The 20,814-nt window shown below is 33.9% G+C and overlaps 1 protein-coding gene across 5 annotated transcripts in view; it reads left to right on the top strand.

The window, feature by feature from the left end:
* dop (microtubule-associated serine/threonine (MAST) protein kinase dop) overlaps nucleotides 1–20,154 on the top strand; it is an 86,001-nt gene extending 65,847 nt beyond the window's left edge. For all 5 annotated transcript variants that reach the window (XM_072546670.1, XM_072546667.1, XM_072546665.1 and 2 more), the window contains exons 14-17: nucleotides 229–349; nucleotides 407–615; nucleotides 671–1,472; nucleotides 11,205–20,154. In XM_072546670.1, the coding sequence (XP_072402771.1) occupies nucleotides 229–349; nucleotides 407–615; nucleotides 671–1,472; nucleotides 11,205–11,917 (1,845 nt within the window). In that variant the 3' untranslated portion in view covers nucleotides 11,918–20,154. The remainder of the gene's footprint in view (nucleotides 1–228; nucleotides 350–406; nucleotides 616–670; nucleotides 1,473–11,204) is intronic.
* Nucleotides 20,155–20,814: the final 660 nt, after the last annotated feature.

Raw genomic sequence — 20,814 nt, 5'->3', positions numbered from 1 at the left:
GTAAAATTTATTGATATTTATTAATGTTTGCTTACGTTTGTCACGGTTAAGACAATTACGTACTTTTGTTGACTCTTCAGGTAAAAATTTTAAATACTCTATTAATTTTTTTAAATTATTTATCCTTTTTTGGCACTTTTACTAGTTTGCACCAAAGAAATCTTTAAAATTTGGTATTTTCTTTACTTTTTTAATAAGTCCACAAAAAATATTTTTTTGTTATTTTAGGCTGTCGACGAGGGAAGTCCTGCATTTGAAGCCGGTCTCCGTCCTGCAGATTTAATCACTCACATTAACGGTGAGACAGTTCAAGGCTTGTACCACACTCAAGTCCTTCAACTTTTATTGGGTTAGTTTCATTGTTAATTGCCTTTTTTTTCAAAAATATCAATCAATTTCATTTTAGGTGGGGCAGAACATGTTAGTCTGAGAGCTACACCTTTGGAACAAACTTCAATCAAGACTGGAGGGCGAAAAAGAGAACTAGGTCAAAGTAAATTGGCGAGAAGGAGCCTAAACAGACAAAAAAAGCAGAAAAAGGAAAGTGATAAAAGAAGGAAAACTTCATTGTTTAAGAGAATTAGCAGTAAAAGAGCTAGTGTAGAAATGCAACAGGTAAATGCCTTTTATTTAAACAAAGAAAGAAATTACACCTGTTTACTCTTTTTAGATGTCGGGAAATGCCATACAATCCCCAGTAGGTGTAACACCAAGCAGAAGTTTTCAATCCTTCACAAGAAGTGCTGATAGTAGCTTCAGTGCGACCGCAGTGAGACCTGTTGCTCCGAGATCTAATTTAACTACTTCAGAATCTTTCTCACTTTCTACAGTTCAATTTTCTGCCCAGTCCTCTTCATCAGAAAGTCCTTCTCCAACTACAGTTCCTTCTAACCGTAACAGTAAACAACATTATCAAAGGCCTTCCACTTTACATGGCCTAAAGCACAAACTGCATACTACGGGCTGTCCAAAATCATTACATGGTGCTGGACCCGCCTGTTCTCCGGCTGTACAAAGTAGGAGGAAATCTGTAGGCCACATACCTTTATCACCTTTAGCGCGCACTCCGTCGCCATCACCTTTACCAGCCTCTCCCACAAGATCCCCCAGTCCCCTGGCATTTCCCATCGGCCATCAGCCAGGTAGCTCAAATACAACTCAGTCCTATAGTCCAAGTGCTGGTTCTGCTCCGATAGCTATAATAAACCAACCGAAAAAAGGGTTTGCAAGAGCTAAAGGAGGAGAGCCTGGTTCCCCATTATTGAGGAGAGCACTCTCGCCTGATAGGTTACATCCAAGAAGTGCTGAAAGCAAATGTTCAATATCGCCTCTATGTTCGTCAGGAAGTACTTGTAGCCCCAATGTTAAATGTCAAGGTCGAGTTGTTGGTAGTTCTTCTGTTTGGCATCCTAATACTCAACAAGATCGTGATAAGGATTCTGATTTGGATACTTCTACTTCAAGCGAATCAAGTAAGTGTCTAATAAATATAATTTCGTATTTATGAGCATCCAAATTTGGGCCATGCGGCTCTTTATTATTAGTATACTACGACAATTTAATAAAAAGTAAGAATAATCAGGTGAGTATCAGTCTATAGTTAAGTATTTTTATAAGCTGGATTTATTTCTCTTTAACTTGTTTCTATACAGTTGTTCCATGCAGTTGATGCATTCTGTACATATATATTTTCAGCTTTGGTAATCTGTTTTAGCAGATTGGATGTGTACATGTTGTCATCCAATTTATTGTACATTTTGCATTTCATTTATTTGTCCTTTATTACAAAAGTGTGAATCTTTGTGTAACAGGTATAATTCTGTACCGGCTTGAGACGTCCGAGCTCGTTAGTACACCACGCTGATTGAATGAAGTTCACACTTCCAACACAGCACATCCTAGTGGCTTAGATCCAGTGGCATCTAAATTAGATCAGGACATTAGTAACAAAATTGAAATTAGGGATACCGAATGTATTATGGTACCATATGGTACCCAGATACAGGCCTACAGAAAGTACCTTTACAAGTGGATATTAGGGTTATACCTAGTGCACAGAAGGGTCGGTCGCAGGGTTATACCTAGTGCACAGAAGGACGCAGGAATATTCAGTATTGGTGGAAATTTAAACATTTCTATTCTACTAGGAGAATATACCCAAGATTTTTGCAATCTTGTACTGTACAAGAGAAAATAACATTAGGACTTTGGAGGCTCTTAAAAGCCCTAAGGTGGACTCTAGACTAGTGTGGGAATGCTAGTTTTATGATGCAAACTATGTAGCAGAGAACCCGAAACAGTCAACCATATCAATCACTTTCGAAGACTAACTCAGTCAGAACTAACTTCAGTCAGAAGACTGACTTTCGTCACTCTCTAGACCTGCATAAACTGGTACAGGGTTCCAGAATCCTGGAATGAGTACTATTCGCGAATGGAAGATGTGCAATAAACTAATTGGCTGCAGTACGACCGTTTACAACAGACGGCTTCCATGGAAAACAAGTATTAAACTATTAGCTGCAGGTTAGATGGCCAAAAAAAGGAGAGAGGTATTACTGAATTAGAAAAAAGATACAGTTTGGGTGTAGTGGTGCTATAGCAGATTTAAGGAGGATAAACGAAGATAAGATGGATCAGTAAAAAGAAGAAGGATGTTAATATTTTTGGATTTATGAAGAAACAGTTTGATTAATGAAGAAAATTTGAAATGGACAAGATAGGCGGGACGTGTATTGAAGTCGAATAATGAAAGATTTCTCTCAATACAACCTTTTGGGAAAGGTCTGATGGTAGGTTAGTTCTCTTTGTCAACCGTTTTCCATCCACTCTTGAGTGTAGGTCTCTCCCAATTGCTTCCATCTTTCTCTATCTTGCGCCAATCTAATCCACTGTTTGCCTGCCACTGCTCTTATGTCATCTACCCATCTTTTGAGATCTTCCCTTCTTCTTGTTTTCGTCCTTGGTCTCCATTCTAGAATTCTCCGTGTCTACCTGTTGTCATTATATCGGTCTACGTGACCTGCCCAGCGCCATTTCATTTTTGTAATTTCTTCCACAATATCCCTAATCTTCGTTCTACGTCTTATCTCGATGTTTCTAATCTTGTCTCTCAGTGATATTCCAAGCATGATTCGTTCCATTGCTCTTTGCGTTGTTTCTAATTTTTTAGCAGATTTTTTGGTAAGGGCTACTGTCTCCAAGCCGTAGGTACAAACTGGTAGTATGCATGTGTTATAAACCTTTTTCTTTAAGTTTACAGGAATGAAGGTACTTTTCAAGGTATATGCTAGTTTGCCGAAAGCGCCCTATGCCAGTTGTGTTCTTCTTTTAATGTCAGCATCTTGATTTGGTTTTCCTAGTTTGATGACATGACCTAGATATACATAATGTTCAACATTTTCTATGGTATGATTTTGTATTGTTATATTTGTCTGGTCTCGGCTCAGTATTTTTGTTTTACTGTAGTTCATTTTTAAGCCTACCGCTCCTGAAACTGTTCTTGGATATTATCGGCTATTAAAACTATGTCATCTGCGAATCTCAAGTGGTTTAAGTATGATCCGTCGACGTTGGTACCCTTGTTGTTCCATTCTAGTTTCTTAAAAATTTCTTCTAGAGCAAAGGTAAATAGTTTGGGAGAGATGGTGTCTTCTTGTCTTACTCCCAGTTGTAGTCTTATGGGAATAATTTTTGTGCTTTCGTCCAGTTTTATCTGCATGGTGGCATTTTCATATGATGCGACGAACGGTGCTTGGGTCCTCATAGTTCTTGTATTGTAAGTGGCTATACGAAGCAATGATGGGTAGTTTTTCTTATTAGATTCAGTCTAATATTTGCCTCCCCCAGAATCCATGAGTCTGACTGATTGCTCAGTGTGAGATTTTGAGTGTATAACTCTACTCACCCTGGGGTAATTTTGTATTGATACTCGACATCTTCAACTTGGGAGGTTTTAGCATATTTAAAACGCCACGCTTGCCGAGCGGGTTGGCGAGTGATTCTATACAATCCCTAAAATCAGGGGATTGCCACTTCCGCCATCCACGCCGTACCGAAGGTATTCTTCTCCACCGTGGCTGCCGTTGTGGACTTCATCCGTGACCCTGGATAAGGGACCCTAAGCAGGTACTAGTTTCCCGGGTCAGGAAATCCCTGAAATCTGCGGAGGGCAGGGATTGATTCATTTTCCCTGATAGGACTATCCAGAGGAGTTCCTTCCTGCTACCCGCAGGTTAGTTGGTCGTCAAAAAAAAAAAACATTCATTGACAATAAATGTTACCATTGCTTAATTAAGCAACTAAGATTAGATGGCGTCGCAAGAAAACAAAAGGAGAAATCAAAAGAAAAAAAGTATGCACTAACAAAAGATCCATGTAAGATGGAAGGGAGTACAACAATAGGAGATAACTGCCCAGGACCGGCAAGACTCACTGGGCTGCATTAAGAAAAAAGCCACATAAGAAAAAGAGGTAGCTGACGACATATATTTTAGAGAGAAGTACTGTTTCTTGTTTTGAAACTGAAGTAAATAAATTACTAACATTTAAAAACGCTATCTCTAGGATAGGTAAAACACTGAAAAATATTGGGGTTTCTTCTTCTTTAGTGCCTATTCGTTTGGGATGTTGGCGACCATCATGGCAATCTGTATTTTGCACACTGCTGCTCTGAAAAGATTTGTGGTTGTTATTTTGAACCACGTATGTAGATTTTTCCGCCAAGAAATCCTTCGCCTTCCTGGTCTTGGTTTTCTTCTTCACAATTTACACATAACCCACACCCCATAACAATTATCCACACATAACCACGATTGACCGGTTTCTGAGCTCATACTTATATCTGGGATCATTGATCACAAATACAAGGTCACTACAGGAAGAAATAAAACGTAGATGTTATCTAGCAAAAGTCTCCGTAGGAAAGATGGCCAAAATATAGAAAGACTTCAATCTCTAAAAATGAGATTAATCAACTGCTTAATATTCAGAATACTGACATACAGGTGCGTATGTTGAACCCTACAACAAGCGGAAAGAAGAAATATAGACACCACTGTAATGTTCTGTTGGAGAATAATGTTACGGTGGACCGACCGCATGACAAATAATTCAATTTTAAATGAACTAAAGGTCAGCAAACTGCTTTCCAGCAAAGTCCATCTCCAACAATTAAAATACTTTGGACATATCAGAGCAGACACAGAAACATGGAAGGACTTATTATCCAAGGAAAAGTAGAAGGCCTAAGATCACGAGAAAGATTCCTAACAAAATGGATGTACCAAATTACAGGAATATGCAAGAGACCTAAGCATGAGTTAAAAGAAATGACCAGAGACAGATCTTTGGAGACGGACAATACACGACATCACGATGACAACTAAACCCTCCGGGGGCCAAGACTGAAGAGAGAGAGAGAAAGAGATTTTTCAGCTTAAATTTAATTGCACTCTGGGTAAAAGAGGAGGGTTGGACAATGGGCCAGTCACCCATTCTAGTAAAGAAAAATGAGACTACGACACCTATAAATAAATAATTCAAATTCGACAGTCTTTGGGTCGATAATTCAGTCAAAGAAATATGGATTATGCATCCGGTATACGGAATGTTTTAACATTAAGACAACCAAGAGCACAAGCATTGCTGCTCAATGTACTTAGCAAATATAAAATAGAGCTAGCCGCAATACAAGAAACTAAATGGGTAGGAAAACGCACACAATACTATATAGTGGAAAAGAGAACGGAAATAAAGAATTTGAAAGAATAAAAGAAATTTAAAGAATATAATAATATTTTATATTATTTAATACTAATCTACTTTTAATTAATATTTCTAATATATATATATATATATATATATATATATATATATATATATATATATATATATATATATATAAAAATCTAAATAATCACTTTAAATCTAAATTCATCATCAGTTGGCGCTATAGCCCTTCGTGAGCCTTGACCTGATTCAAAACATTCTTCCATCCTTCTCTATCGAGTGTCTGTCTTCTCCAGCCCCTCACTCCAATCTCCCTCAGATCTTCCTGTACATCGTCCAGATATCTGAGTTTAGGTCGCCCCCTTCTTCTTCTTCCGACCGGCCTGTTTAGCATAGTTATTTTAGTGGGATCACTCTCATCCATCCGCATAACGTGGCCCACCCACCTTAGGCGGTTTATTTTGATGGTCTTCACAATATCTGCATCACCAAAAAGTCTATAGAGTTCAAAGTTATATCGCCTTCTCCACAGACCCTGTTCGTTTACTCCGCCATATATGGTCCTCAATACTTTTCTTTCAAAGACTCGCAGTAACTCTTCATCTCGGGTCGTCATTGCCCATGTTTCCGATCCGTATGTGAGCACTGGGGGTATTAATATTTTATTCTAAAGTTAAATCTAAATTAAAAGTGGAATTACTCTACCAGAGAAAAGTAACAAACGAAGCTGTGAAAAACAACATTGACTAGGCTGCAATCGAAACTTTAGGAAAACGTGTAGTCATAATCAACAAAAAAAGATTACAAAAAACACTATTTAATTATTATATCTGTATGATATTAAGCCACGATTATTGGTTGTAATGAAAATCACATTTTAAACTAACTACTGTGTGAAGTTTCGACTTCCACTCCGGAAATCGTTTTCAAAAAGATTATTATAAAAAATTCTGCGAAAATGTATAACCAAAATTATTTGTTATTAGGTCATGTCATTTCAAAATTGACGTACTTGGCCTCGATTTTGTAGGAAGCAGCATGTAAATGGCTGAAAAAATCCGAAGGTGGTGTTTTTACCCTAGGAATATCAAATTCTTAGTTTTGTGTTATATGTTTATGTAAACTGTATCGTAATTGTGATTGTGTAACGTAAAAGTTGTGTCACGTAGATTTGTGTTTTATGCAAGAAAATACTAGGTAAGGTATGGGTCGCTCTGTGAAAAGAGGTGTAACGTCGATAATCACTGTGAGTGATTTAGCTATATTTGCCTGTCTGTCATACGTGCCTATTCTACCAACCTAATATCATAGACATAATAAGAATCTTCTTACTATGTCTATGACTAATATTCTCGATGAGCTTTGACTCTAGCGGTAGAAAACGAAAATAGGGAAAACATCTGCGGCGGAGTTAGATATGGCAGTAACTGTAAGTCGTATAAAAAATGTTGTCGTAATAGTCCAGTCGTGATGGCATTTGACCTTACTTGGTGGGCTACCCCAAATTTTATTATTCTAATCTTTAGGGGGTTAATAGTGGTGTAAATTTAACATCGCTACTAAATTCCGTCGTGGCGTTAGCCGCCTTCTTCAATTTAAAGGAGAACCGTTTTTGCTCAATATCTCCCTCATTTTCAACTTTTCGACAAAAATGGTAGGTACTGAAATTGTTGCAAATTCGATTTACTACAATTTTTTTCGTGCAGTCGATAATTTCCGAGTTCAGGTGGAAAATATTGGAAGGGGGGGATGCGCATAATTATTGAATTATCTCGTTTATTGTTAACTTTACGACGTAATTGTACATAAACAAAAATGGAGAGAATTATATTTTATATAATTTTGAGCTCTTATTTTTTTTTTGCTAAAATCGATATTCATTCATAATCAATACCGTACGTATGCGATAAAGGTGCAAGTGTAAGAACTTGCCGAAATTGGCTTTATACGAATTGTTTTTATTCAATATTTGGGCCACGTTCAACTTTTTGACAAAATAGTAAAGACTTAAATTGTTGCAATTACGATTTTCTACAATTTCTACTTTGCAATTTTTTTCGTGGGGTCGAGTTAAGTGGGAAAATAATCACTAAGTATAATTATTAAATTATCTGTTTTATTATTAACTTTACGACCTAATTGTACATAAACAATAATGGAGAGAATTGTATTATTATTTTGTTCAATTTTGATTTCTTTGATTTTTTGAGCTATAATCAACATTTAAGCTCTTACGCCTATGACAAGCCTAACGAGGCACAAGATCTGTCATCCTCAGCTATAAATGTATTAGAATGTAGATCAATCTGAAATACACACGAATACACAACTTTAAAAAAGAACTTAGTGTATAGAAAATTATTTAATGTAAAAATTTTGCTACTTCGGATTAAAAGAAATTGGCTAGGTTGTCAGCTAGATTGTTACGCCCGTAGTAAAGGCGTGAAGCGTTTGATTTCGGGCATAGTAACAGTGATTGAAGATCAACTGTGTATACGTGCTCTTCATTCATTTTATCTTCTGACTTTTCTTCTCTAGCTTCATCTTTTTTTTTTCTGTGGGTTTCAAAATCTTCTTTAGTAATGTGATTTAGCTTGTATGCCCTGCATATATCGCATTGATCCTTTTTTGTCCTGTATAAAGACAAATTCAGGTCCTTGAAGGAGTTGTGAATTGTGCAAGAAGAAAGTGGCTTATAATCTTTTGTCTTGCTCCAGTTTTCTGCATAGAATTGATACAGTTGAGCTTTTGATAACCAATTCGGCTCCAAGTATGTATCCAATTCAATAATGTGATTCCACGTTCGGTAAAGTCAATAAAAATTCTTTCAATAATTCCAATCTTTTGTTTAAATCATGTTGCCTTGACATTCTCTTTGCATTTTGTTTCTTTGCTGTATTCTCATTTTTCTTTGTTGGATTCTCATTCGTTTTGGCTTATCTATTAAGTCATCATCTTTTTTTGTGCTATTTTCAAGCCAGTTTTTGACATTCCACTGATCTAAATCCAAGGTTGAGAGTAATATTTTCTTTCACGCACGAACTTTAATCATTTGATCAATAAATAAGTAATACTTAAAGGAGTAAAATCGTCTTGATATATTTTCTTCTGATCTATCCCGAGCTCTTTGTGTCAATTTGTGTCAAATAGTTAATTTCCTTCCCATGTATTCCCTCCCTTGCTCACGTAAAATCTTCGCCTGGTTACACTGCCAGTCATCCTCTGAAACTTGATGCCGTTTTTTTCTTTTCCTGTTTGAGAGCTGATCGTTAACATCAAATAACCTATCTGGTTCCACTATTTCTTGATCGTCAATTCCTGTATGTGGTTCATCAATTTCAATCAGGTTTTTCGTGATGTTTTTAACTTGTTCATGTAATTCTCTACCACGGGGCTTTACATAATTCTCAGCCAATGAGTCTCCTACAACTGTCTGTATTGGAAATAAGGTGCCGTCATATTTTACAATGAAAAATGCAGATTGAAAATCATCGCTTCCAACAATTGTGTTGTCTCTAGAGTAGTCTAAAGTGACTTCATTGTAGGTCTGAACCGGAAGTAAGGTACCATTATCATTCTCTGTTAAAAAATCTGATTTGGAATCACTGCTGTGAACTGCTGGGTTAGCCTCAGGAGTTAAGTTGATTTGCCTTTGTTGGTATAGATGTATCATCTTCAAACGATTTAGCTGCACATTTTGCTAAGTCGCAAATTTTTCTTGTCCTCGAAGACATTTTTCTCCTGCATACAAAACAAAATCCTGTTAGTGGTCAGTTTTATTTGAAAATCTGACCACTTAACTCCCAGCATTTATACCATTCTTATGTAAACCACCATTGTAAAAACACGTAACTCCGTTATCATTCATCGATAAAACTCGTAACTCCAAAAAAGGTTTGTTACATAACACGGACCTCCTAATACTAAAAATATTTAGACTTCGTCGTAAAATCCTTATGGTATAATATAGTTATTATACGTTTCATGTTAAGATAATTATTTAACATGAAACGTATTAAAACTTTATTATTCATACATACATATTTCAACGGTAAATTATTTCATAAACGAAGAGTAAGTAACCAAACCCGTAACTCCACTGAATAGGAAACTAACCAAACATTTTGATTTGTAAGCAAACCAAGCAACTATAATGCCCTTGGAATTGATCGATTTGCTAATATATTTGAGCTTAAACAGGCGAGAATAAGCTGAGGTTCGAACATCAAAGTAACTTACCATCAAATTTGAGAATCATTGGATGAACTGGAATCATATATTTACCCAGGCAGAATGAATTAGCCAAGCAATACACAACTTACATGCTACACTATGGAAACAGGCTGTCACAGCCAGGCGTTACCAGTTTTGCATTAACAAATTTCCCGCCAAAAAAGATACGTGTTTTTTTTCCATTTCTAGAATTAGTTCAATTTTTTTGGAGTTTAGTGCTTAGGCAGCAATGTAGGGCTACCATAGATCATTGTAATAACATTAAAATCCAAAGTTCGATTGTTTGATGGTGGTTTGTAAATTAGGCCGTCGATATGTCGTAAGCACTTTAATACCATGAAAGCATAAACATTTATCTAAATGAAGTGGAGATACTTTTATTAAGGTAAATGGGTCGTATTGAACATTTGATGTAAAAGATTTAGTTAAAATGTGTTTTTTGATATTTTCGTGTTATTATAATTGTTCTTTTATTTAGACTATAACAAAATGGCTCCTTTTAGAACCACAATTTGTTTTTAAATGTTGAATGAATCTATTCGTTTCAAGAAATTTCAATAAATAACATTATGTTTTTTGTTAATAGCGATTAACATTTCATTTGTGTAATAAATGCAATCCTATAACCCAAAAACACCTACATAATTAACACATGAATCAAAATAACTGTGCCGCTTCATTTTTAACTTCAAATATCTCGAAAAATAATGACTTTATCGTTACAATAAAACAGTACGTTAGTTACATAGAAAGTATTGAAGAATCTAAAAATTGTGCAATTTTGCCAGTGGCGTAGAATTGGGGAAGGGTCAACCATTCGCTTTTTTCTGTCGTATGCCTCTGGTAGTACCCAGAAACGTTTATTTAACAAAATTTAGTAGGGTACAAAATTTAGTACAGTACCTACACTTCCTTCCAAGTATGACTAGGAAATGTCAAATAGTTTTAAAGTGCTGGGTAGAAATAGTTTTTAAATTTTTAAATAAAACACCCTGTAAGGAGCAACATTTTATGTAAGTGATTTCGGTTAAACCTTAAAATTTTGAGCCCAAGAATCTACAGTTAAAATATTTCCAATTATTAATTAAACACCCTCTTCATAAGAAGGAAGACGATTCGCGTTATATGCTCTATCTCTTCTAATCCTTATGACTTTGTATGTTTATTGGCAAATGTATCACTTAAACATTTAACTGTTATATTTACTATAGAAATTTTTTTAATTTGTTTTTATATTTCAGGCTTAAATTCGAGTGGCTCAGAGAACCGTTTATCGCTAAATTTATCAGGTGTTGGCGAGTTACTTCCGCGGATAGCTGAAGAGAAAGATTCTCCAACAAACGGCCAAGAAGTGAAATTTAAAAAACCCGCAAAAGGTAACGAAGATATATTGAAACTGGATAACCCAACCGAAGACAAGACAGAAAAAGTCAGTAAACGGGATTCATCCATTTCAGATAAAAATCTTACTAGTAATGTTGGCTATAAAGTAAATGAATCGGCGAAAAAAGATGCAGAACATTTGCAGAAAAAAGAAAGCTTCGTAAAATGTGATATAAGTAAGAAATTTGAAAGGGATAAGAAAAAGTTAGAAGAAACAAACAAATTGGAAAGAGAAAAGAAATTTAAATTAGAGGAAGTTCAAAAACTTGAAAAAGATAAAGATAAGAAAGCGAAGATGGAAGAGAATCTACTTAAACCGAGCAAATTAGAAGAAAAAGGACAAGGCAAGAAGGCAGATAAGTCTGAGGAACTTCCAAGTACAGGCGGAAATGAAACGAAAAAAATTAGTGCAACTGAGGAAACACAGAGTAAACTAGAAAATAAGAAATCTGAAAGTGAAACGAAAAAGGCAACAAATGAGGAAACTAAGCTAAAAACAGAAAAAAATAAAAAGTCCGGTTCTAGTGAACTTTCTCAGCAAAAGGTGGACAAAAAAGATAATTTAAAATAAGTGGTTAGTATATAGTGTAACACTTGGTTTTAGGTGACTAAAACGTGTAGTAAATTGGTAACAACATACATACATACAAAAACTGCCCATTTTTCGTCTGGAATTATAATATTTAATGCCATCTGGTGGTGTGAAAACCTTTATATATGAAACATTATATATGATTTGAAGCATTCAGAAAATTTTAATTTTTAAAATTTTTTTGAGGTTAGAAACTAAATGTGATTAGTGAATTAGGATTAAGCAAGCCAAAACACCGTAGAGTACGTTATTTGTCCCAAAGGATATTGTTTTTCTATTTTTTAAAAGCTTTTTTCATGCAAATAACGTATTTTTGGTGAGATATCTGATAAAATTATCATTTTGAGGTTATAGATTAACATTTTCGCAAAACGCCAGACTGCACTAAAAACTAGTTCCAGGTGAATAGTTTAACGCCTGGTAAAATTTTTTATTTTCAAAAATAAAATGGGCAGAAGGATTCGTATTGTTTGTATGTATAATTTAAAATTCTTTTTAATTTATTTATTAAAATTATAACTATACATACATCTTTATGTATAGTTACAGGGGTCTTTTTAGTATTTCTTTTTAATAAGTTAATGCTTGCAGATAAGTTTTATCCTTTATACGCTCTTTAAATGAAAGCAAGTATGATTTAATATACAGGAAACTAGCATATATAGTTAATTTTAGTTATACAGGAAAAAACCAAGACAACAGCATGGAAAATACAACATGTATCCAATTTTCACGCAGTACAGTGATTAAAATTAAAAGCTTTTCTGCTGCAGAAAACTGTTAAACTAAAATTTTATACAAAATACAAAAACTACAATTTCTTTTGTGATATGAGTCATACTGACTCCGTAAGTTAAGAGACAGGTTTGAGTGTACGAAGATGTATTGAAAAATCCGTAGATTACTGTGGAAGCAAACAAAGATTGAAAGTAAAAATATTATATTCAATATACTCATGTCTAAATTGGATTTATTTACAACGAACCAGTAACGCCTCTGGATCTTAAAAAAAAATGTCTTTGTTAAAAAAAAATTTACGACCTTGTTCACTTATTTTTAGTTGAGGAAAAACATAACAGTCGGACGGAGCCAGATCTGGTGCATAAGGGGTGTTCGAGTAATTAGAACTCCAAAATTAAGAATCATGATTTGTGTTCAAGGGCATTTTCCTGCAGATATAATTATAATCATAGCATACCCAACAAGCAACAAGCTAGTTTCATTGTATATTCTGTCCATTCAACTAATACGCAACATTCTTCTGTAACCTCTATTTTTTAAAGCGTGGTATCTATTATGGTCCATGTTGCTATTCCATAGAGCAACACAGAAGAACAAGTATTCACAGAATTCTTTTGTACTTAAAGCAAGCTGTTCTTGCTTGTGCAAAGCGACCCAAGAAAATTATATTTGCAATTCTTTGAAATAGAGCACCGTTAATTTGTAAGTCGCCATCAAGTACCTTCTATTTTCTTTTCTTGATGTTTACCTTCAGCCCATATTAATGTACCAATTTCTTGTAGTGTCTGTTCCAAAAATGTAGTAAATGTAATTCTTTTATTGTGCTAGAACGTGTAGGCTGAATAGTGCGTCCCTTGGTTCCAATCGAATTTTACATTCAAATTGGCACTGCTTATCTTTTCTTCCAGTTATTTATGAGTTCTGCTGTGAATTACCTTCAGAGTACTTTCAGTACATCACTTATTAGTCTGATAGTTGTATGATCTCGACACTCTTTAGCATTCACTTTCTTTGGCAGAGGAATATAGGTCAACTCAAGCTAATCATTAGGAATAATGTCAATGTTGTAATCGCTATTCCATTCGTTTGAAGATTTTTTTATGAGTTCTGGTCCTACAGCGTTTCCACTTTTTACTAGTTTTATGGTATTTGATACTTCCTTTTTTGTGATCGGTGGTTCAGATTAATAATAATATATAATATAATAGTCTCTCTTTATACCGCTAACACGGCTTTGCAATTATATCAGTCTATTTCTTGGATCTACGTCATACGAGGAAGTTAACAGGGTCAGTTCTACCCTTCAACCGCTTATTTTTACCCCTGGTTTTACCCAAGGTTCTCATTTTATTCAGGTTAAGTCGACCTGCGGCCTGTAGATATTTAAAAATGTCAAATGTTTTCGCCGGCACTGGGAAAAGTTGCTGATTACGATAGCATATTATTTTACTTCTACAAAGAATCCTGTATATTATTTTTTGAAAAGTTTTTTAAAAAACATTTACGATAACCACCAAATGATGTTGTTTGGATTAGTATTTTGTAATAGACTTTTTTTCCTCATTTATATTGGTTGGATAATAGTTTTAGCATAAGTGGCTGTGACCAAATATGCTTCATTTACTGAAAACCATTCTTGTTTTGTTTTGTAAGGATGAAATTTGATAAGGATAAAACCTTCGTGTTACTTATAAGTTTATATTGTCTTCTGGATAAATCGGCTCCCTATAAGCAGACTGAGCATTAAGTGTTGATAGCTTTTGACCTTTCTTCTTTAAACTACTGCTATAAACTCCTTTGTACGTATAACCTTTTTTGAAAACAAATAATACTGATTGTAATTGTAATTATAACAAGGATAAAAACTTTTGTTTGTTTATCTTACAGCGCGTTTACATGGTGTCTCTTTTTTCGTACGTTGCTGCATTCATCAAAAAGCAAGAGAAACATATTCTTTGCAATTTGCCTGGTTATCTTTAAACTAACATTTGAAAGGCATGCCTTGATCGTCAATTGTTGTGATCAGATCAGCGTGCGCAAATGTTCCATTCTGTGGAATTAACACCGAGGTAATTCAAGATTAACGAAACTATTCGAAAATTAAAAAAATAATAAATTTATAAAGCAACACCGAAATAATCATTCTACAAATATCTTTTGAATAAATGCTCTGCGCATGCCTGTTTCATGGCGTACGCAGTTGCATGCCTCTAGATATATGCATGCAGTTCGACCAACAGATACACCGTGTAAATGCGTCTCACGCGCATTCAAATCATAAGCTTCTCTTTTTATCTTATAAAGGGAACATTCCTAGTGGTTTACTGTATACCATAAGTTAGAAAAATTTAAAAGGAAGCACAAAACTTTTTTGGAATTAGTATACTTAATTTATCTTACCATCATTCGTGGATACTTGAACATTTGCAAAACTTCACTTACAATTCGGTTTAAAGCCTTTGGTTTACATGTAAAATATTATATAAGCTTAACATTTAATGACACATGTCGAGCTTTTCGGTTTTCTGAGTAAGAGCTATAATAAGACCGAAAACGTTATGAAATTTTTGTTAATACTTTTGGATAATTTTGTTATAAATTAAATATACCAATCACACAAGAAGTTTTATACTTCCTTGTAAGTTTTTTCTTCCCTTTTATATTTTTTTATCAAAAGAAGTTTTATCTTTGTATATGTATAGGTGTATGAAAACGTTTAGTATTATAGGTTGAATGTTGATGTGAGGTAGCTATTACAATATTGAAAAATATTTATTTCATATGTGTTAAAATAACGTGTGATAAATGGTAAAGAATAGTATACTTTTGATAAGGATGAGGTGCCACGTCTCATACCTTTTAACGAACATTTTGAAGAATTTTCAGCCAAGCACTGGAAAATATGGAAGAACGTGTCGTACTAAAAGGGTTAAGAGTACTTACAGCATAATACTCTGATTCAGATGAAGGTCTCCAGAATTTACTGTTTAGCGTATCGATAATGTGCGATAACTAAAATTCTTTTCAGATATTTCATCTAAAAGATTTTGACAGTCATTGTTTAACATATATGTTCCACCGATCTCTTAAGTACCGTCAAACCTACTTCACAAGCCGTGTAGAATTGACAACTTTGCAATGGCGGTTTAAGGTGTAGACCGATCTGATGTGATCGATTGTATTATAAATATCCTTATGTAGTAAGTATTTTTACATATATAAGGACGATGAGTATATATTATTTACTTATCATTCTTATATATTTATGTATGTAAACATACTTACCGTATATATACCGCTAACTTGAAAGAAGACCGTCATATGTCAAAATATGACAATTTTCAGAAATGGTCATATTAAAATCGATAAATTTTAAAAATATAAAACTTTACCCATAACTGCTAACAGGCTAATATTTTGGCTTTGTGTGTAAAAAGCTATAGTCAATCCCATACTTCCTTAATCCTATTTTAGGCCATAAAATTTTTGAGTTGGGTCGTTCTTTTAAAAAAATGTGTTCGGTGTTCGGAGATAATTCACTTCTTTATTAAAATTGTTTTAGAAGTATATATTTGTCACCTGAAATAAAAAAAAAAACTGTAGTGTAAAAACTAAAAAACACTCATTCTGTAGTAAATTATAGTTAAAAAATACTTGTCTTCATTTGAAAATTAATTCGTTAACTTTCCATAACACTTTCTTCATTGTTTTTGACAAAAGTAAACTTAAGCATGAGTCTTCCCCTAGATCCTTGAAACTTTTATAATCTGAAATAGTTCCAACTGGATTTATTTTTTGAGAACGTCATAAATCGAAATAATTTGTACCTAGTTGGGTTCAAAAATTCAAAAAGTTTTAATAATTTCATTTTTCACTTTTTTGAGATATGACTGTCTTCGAGGTATATATATATATATATATATATATATATATATATATATATATATATATATTCTTGTGGATCTATGGAAATATAATATTTAGTCTTGCTTACAAGAAACTCAAAATCAGGTACATGATTTTTGTGATTGTTTTATATAGAACTTAAAAATGTTGCAACTAAGCCACCTAGTCAACTTTGGTTCACTTACAAAGAAAAAATTTACGTCATTTGCTCACACTTCATTCACACTTTTTTTTTTTCATAAACGCTCACCTAAGGATGGCAACACTGGTATAGCCACTGCCAGGATCAAAATCCCTTTCAGCATAAAGATTTAAAAACAAAACTTCTTTAATAAAATGTTTCTCACATTCAGCTATTTTGTCATTTGACACACAGTGGACACTTGGAGTAGCTCTTAACCGTTTCCCTCCTAGCAGGATCCTGCTGATGAAGGATCGTGTGCGTGTGCTTGCATATATTTGAAACCAATTTTCATTAGAAATGATTATCTACAAATTTCAAGGTTTAATGTAGATAAATCACAAAAACATAACTTACCGTACAATACAGACTTTAATAAGCTGTTAAACATGCCTACCTCCAGTATTGCCAAGTGTACAATAGCACGGCTTGAGAAGTAGAGGTCACTTTGGTACCGTACATTGTTTCTGGTATGTTCGTATCTATTTAGCAAAAACAAATACACAGTTAACGTCGCCACGTTGTAGCGTTATAAATTTTGTTTCTAGATAGAATCGGTGAATGTTGATCGATCAAAGAGTGATCCACAGTGTGTAGTTATACTATGCTAGACATACAATTTACGTACTGCCTTTTTTCTTAACGTTTATTCGCAACATAATTAAACAAAAAGTACGTCCTTTGTTATTTTCAATGCATTTTTGTTAAATTTTTCTGATGTAAAAACAATATTAAACATTCAAACTTTATAGGTATGTTATACCTTGTCTTTCTTTATATGTGATAACTAGAATTATGTATGCTTTTTTTAAATACATTTTTATATATTTAATTGGAAATTTTCTAAGAAAGTCAACGCTTTTTGTGTGATTTATATAATTAAATACATATTTGTTGTGATTTTTTCTAATTTATTTCATTTTAAATAAACTAGTGTTGATTTAAAATCGTAAAATGTGAAACATACTGTTGGTGATACATGGTGAGTAGGAAAAAAAGCGTCAACTTTCAGGAGTGTAAAATAAAAATAATTAGAAATAATTTGAATGGGTTTATCCGACTTTCGTATTTTCTTTCAAGGGACAATTTTTCCTAATCAAGGAGTGTAATCTATTAGTAATTGGAATTAACCATAATTTTTGTTTAAAATATATTTCACGCTTGGATTTCCATTGTGGAAATCATTCTCACAACATAAATTAAATCTTTAGAATAATAATATGGAAGTGCTTCTGGGAAAAAATCCCAATGACAGTAGATCAGTTGGTAGCACAAGAAAAACATGGAAGCATGCAGTAACGAATGGTCTACGTAAGATGGGAGTGAAACAATAGGAAATTGCTGTACAAGACCGGCAAGAGTGGATGAAAATACTAAACGCGGCCAAGCCTCACTTGAGTTGTAGAGCCAAGAAAGAAACAAAGTGGTAATAATCTTTTCAGAACCGTATTAAAGAGTGTATGTTTTAATAACCGGTATTTTGTAGTGGCTCTTTTGTGAGTTTATGGACTGTAGTTGGGAATTTATTCTTCCTGGTATTTCGTCTACGACTGCTCTAGACAATAAAGAATATATCGCGACAATTAGAGTTGTATTGCGCTTCGAGACTGACTAGCAAGTCAGTTTCGACTTTGATAATGTCTCAGCATCAAAATAAATACCGTCGGTGACCGTTCCCTCACTCTCCTTCCTGGAAGGTATTTTAGTTTCTGTTCCAAGAACTAAAGAATACGCTGTAGGTAGTCGTGTTTTAATATCAGGTTGGTTTAAAATAGAAGCGTTTATGCAATGATCCATCCAGGGTACTCGGATAGTTTTTTCCAAGACCAAATCTAAAATGCATACATCTTCTAGTGCTCTTGTGATTGAACACTCCCATGTTACAGCACGATACCGAAATATTGAACAGACTAATGTTTGTACTACTTACATGGTTGCTTAGGAGACATCCCTCTATATTTGGTATTACCTCTGATCTCACGTTTTTTATTTTTCTTTTGACACTCTCTTTTGTTGATTCATTAGGTTGGCTTTGCGAGCTGTACAAGGTTTTGTAGAAGTCTTCGACTATCTTTATTATTTTATATTTGTCCTCTTCCTTTAATGTTAATCATTTTTTGAACACCTATTGTTGGCCTTATCCATTTTAGGTCTCTGTTCTTTTCAATGACTTCGGCTTTTTCCCGTTATAAGTTCGTCATTTTGGTCGTCCACAGCACTCTATTTTCCCAGTCACCTTCTCAGAGGTCTCTATCTATCATAGCATTTCCTATGTATGTTTTCCATCTTATAGATAGAGGGTCCCAGTACAATATTCTTTTCATCCACCTGTGCTTTGGCATTCTTTGTACATTAAGGAACTTGGATTGGATTGCAGTCTAACTAGCTGTTACCTTACACTCACGTATACATTATTTCTTGTTGCAATAATCTATTTGGCTTTCTTTTGTTAACATGTAATAACTATTTTCATAATGTGGTGCTACTGTTACTATTAAACAGAGGTTCAACTTCATTTCTACTTTCAAAAATTATTCTCTATATGTTTCTACATATCCGCTTCTTAGTTTGTTAAACTCGTATGCATTATAATCATCTCCATTATTGCTCCCTCGCCTGTCGGAACATCTTAAGTATTTATCCTAATTGATAGTAGAAAGCTTTTCTTTCATCCTAGTCCGACATTTCTAGTGCTGCTTTTCATCACATTCGCACTATGATTGAGATATTCATTTTTTAATATAAAAATTTGAACACGTATTTTAAATGTATCTACTAGCTCTATACTCTTACAGATTTCCAAGAAACTATATTCATTTTATAAACCTGCAATTTGGTTTCCCTTTAATTATCTTTTATCCAGATATTTGAACGAAGAATGTCTAATTCCAAAATATTTTACCACAAATTATGACCATTTTTGTCAATATTATGGCCTATAGACTTAAGACTGCTAAACTGCTTTTTACTAGCAACAGACTCAGCAGGATTTTTCTAATGTAACCAAAGTGCAATATTACCATATACAGTCCGCAACTAGGAGGCACTAATTTAAAATGCCTACAAATATTTCATTGAAGGTATTTAACAAAAATTAAAATATGTATTAAAACAAAGTTGGATTAAACCAAGTTTGGAATAATTTTTTATTATAAAACATTTTTCCTCACTCACCCTGTAAATTACATCACATATGTTGTGTATTTTAATTTAAATAATCTTTATGTATATAAAATTGCTCTTTTTAAAAATAAATAGGATAGTCTAACTGCATTTTTTAGTCACTATAAATGTTTTTTGTTTGTGTAAATACATAAAAAAAATTGTTAATGTGATTCTTCCAGAAGAAGTAAATTATCACTGTTCGTAATATACCCCACTGATGTAACTTTTGTTTTATTTTGGCAACATTTTGGTTACAATTACAAAGAAATAAACACCCTAATACAACAAGTAAGGGTACAAAATCTATTACCACAAGAATGGAACAGAGGAATTATAGTGCGCAGATTAAAAAAAAAGTAGATCGAGAGGAGCGCAAAAATTACAGAATAATAACCCTTTTAACAATTAATTGCAGAGAGTGACCCATGGGCAACACTCAAAGTTTAGACCTTTAACTGTTGTGAAATTCCACGATTCCAACGGCGTCAATATTTCATGATTATATTATTTTATTAGAAACTAATTCCATCGTATTAAGATGACTGGACGACGTAGAAGAAGATATAAGAGCAAAGAATATAAAGGACTGGAAAGTTCCATTCAAATACAGAAAGAAATAGAGAGGAGTCACCACAGCAGCAAAGTTATAAATCAGGCATCTAAATACAAAATCCGACAAGTCACATGTTTTACGATTTTAAGTTTTATACCTCATTCTACTCATAACTTAAAGGGCTACCAGTGGCTAATAGTAGTAATAATAATAATAGTAATATAATATAAATTGGTCACATCCTGTGTAGCCCGGCATATCCACCAACACTGTGCTCTAAAGAATATCATAAAGCCTCAACAGAAAGGGTGCGCTAAGAGTTCCATGGGC

Source organism: Diabrotica undecimpunctata, chromosome 10 (genome assembly GCF_040954645.1).
Source record: "Diabrotica undecimpunctata isolate CICGRU chromosome 10, icDiaUnde3, whole genome shotgun sequence".
Taxonomy (NCBI): domain Eukaryota; kingdom Metazoa; phylum Arthropoda; class Insecta; order Coleoptera; family Chrysomelidae; genus Diabrotica; species Diabrotica undecimpunctata.
This window is presented reverse-complemented; position numbering and strand designations above follow the sequence as displayed.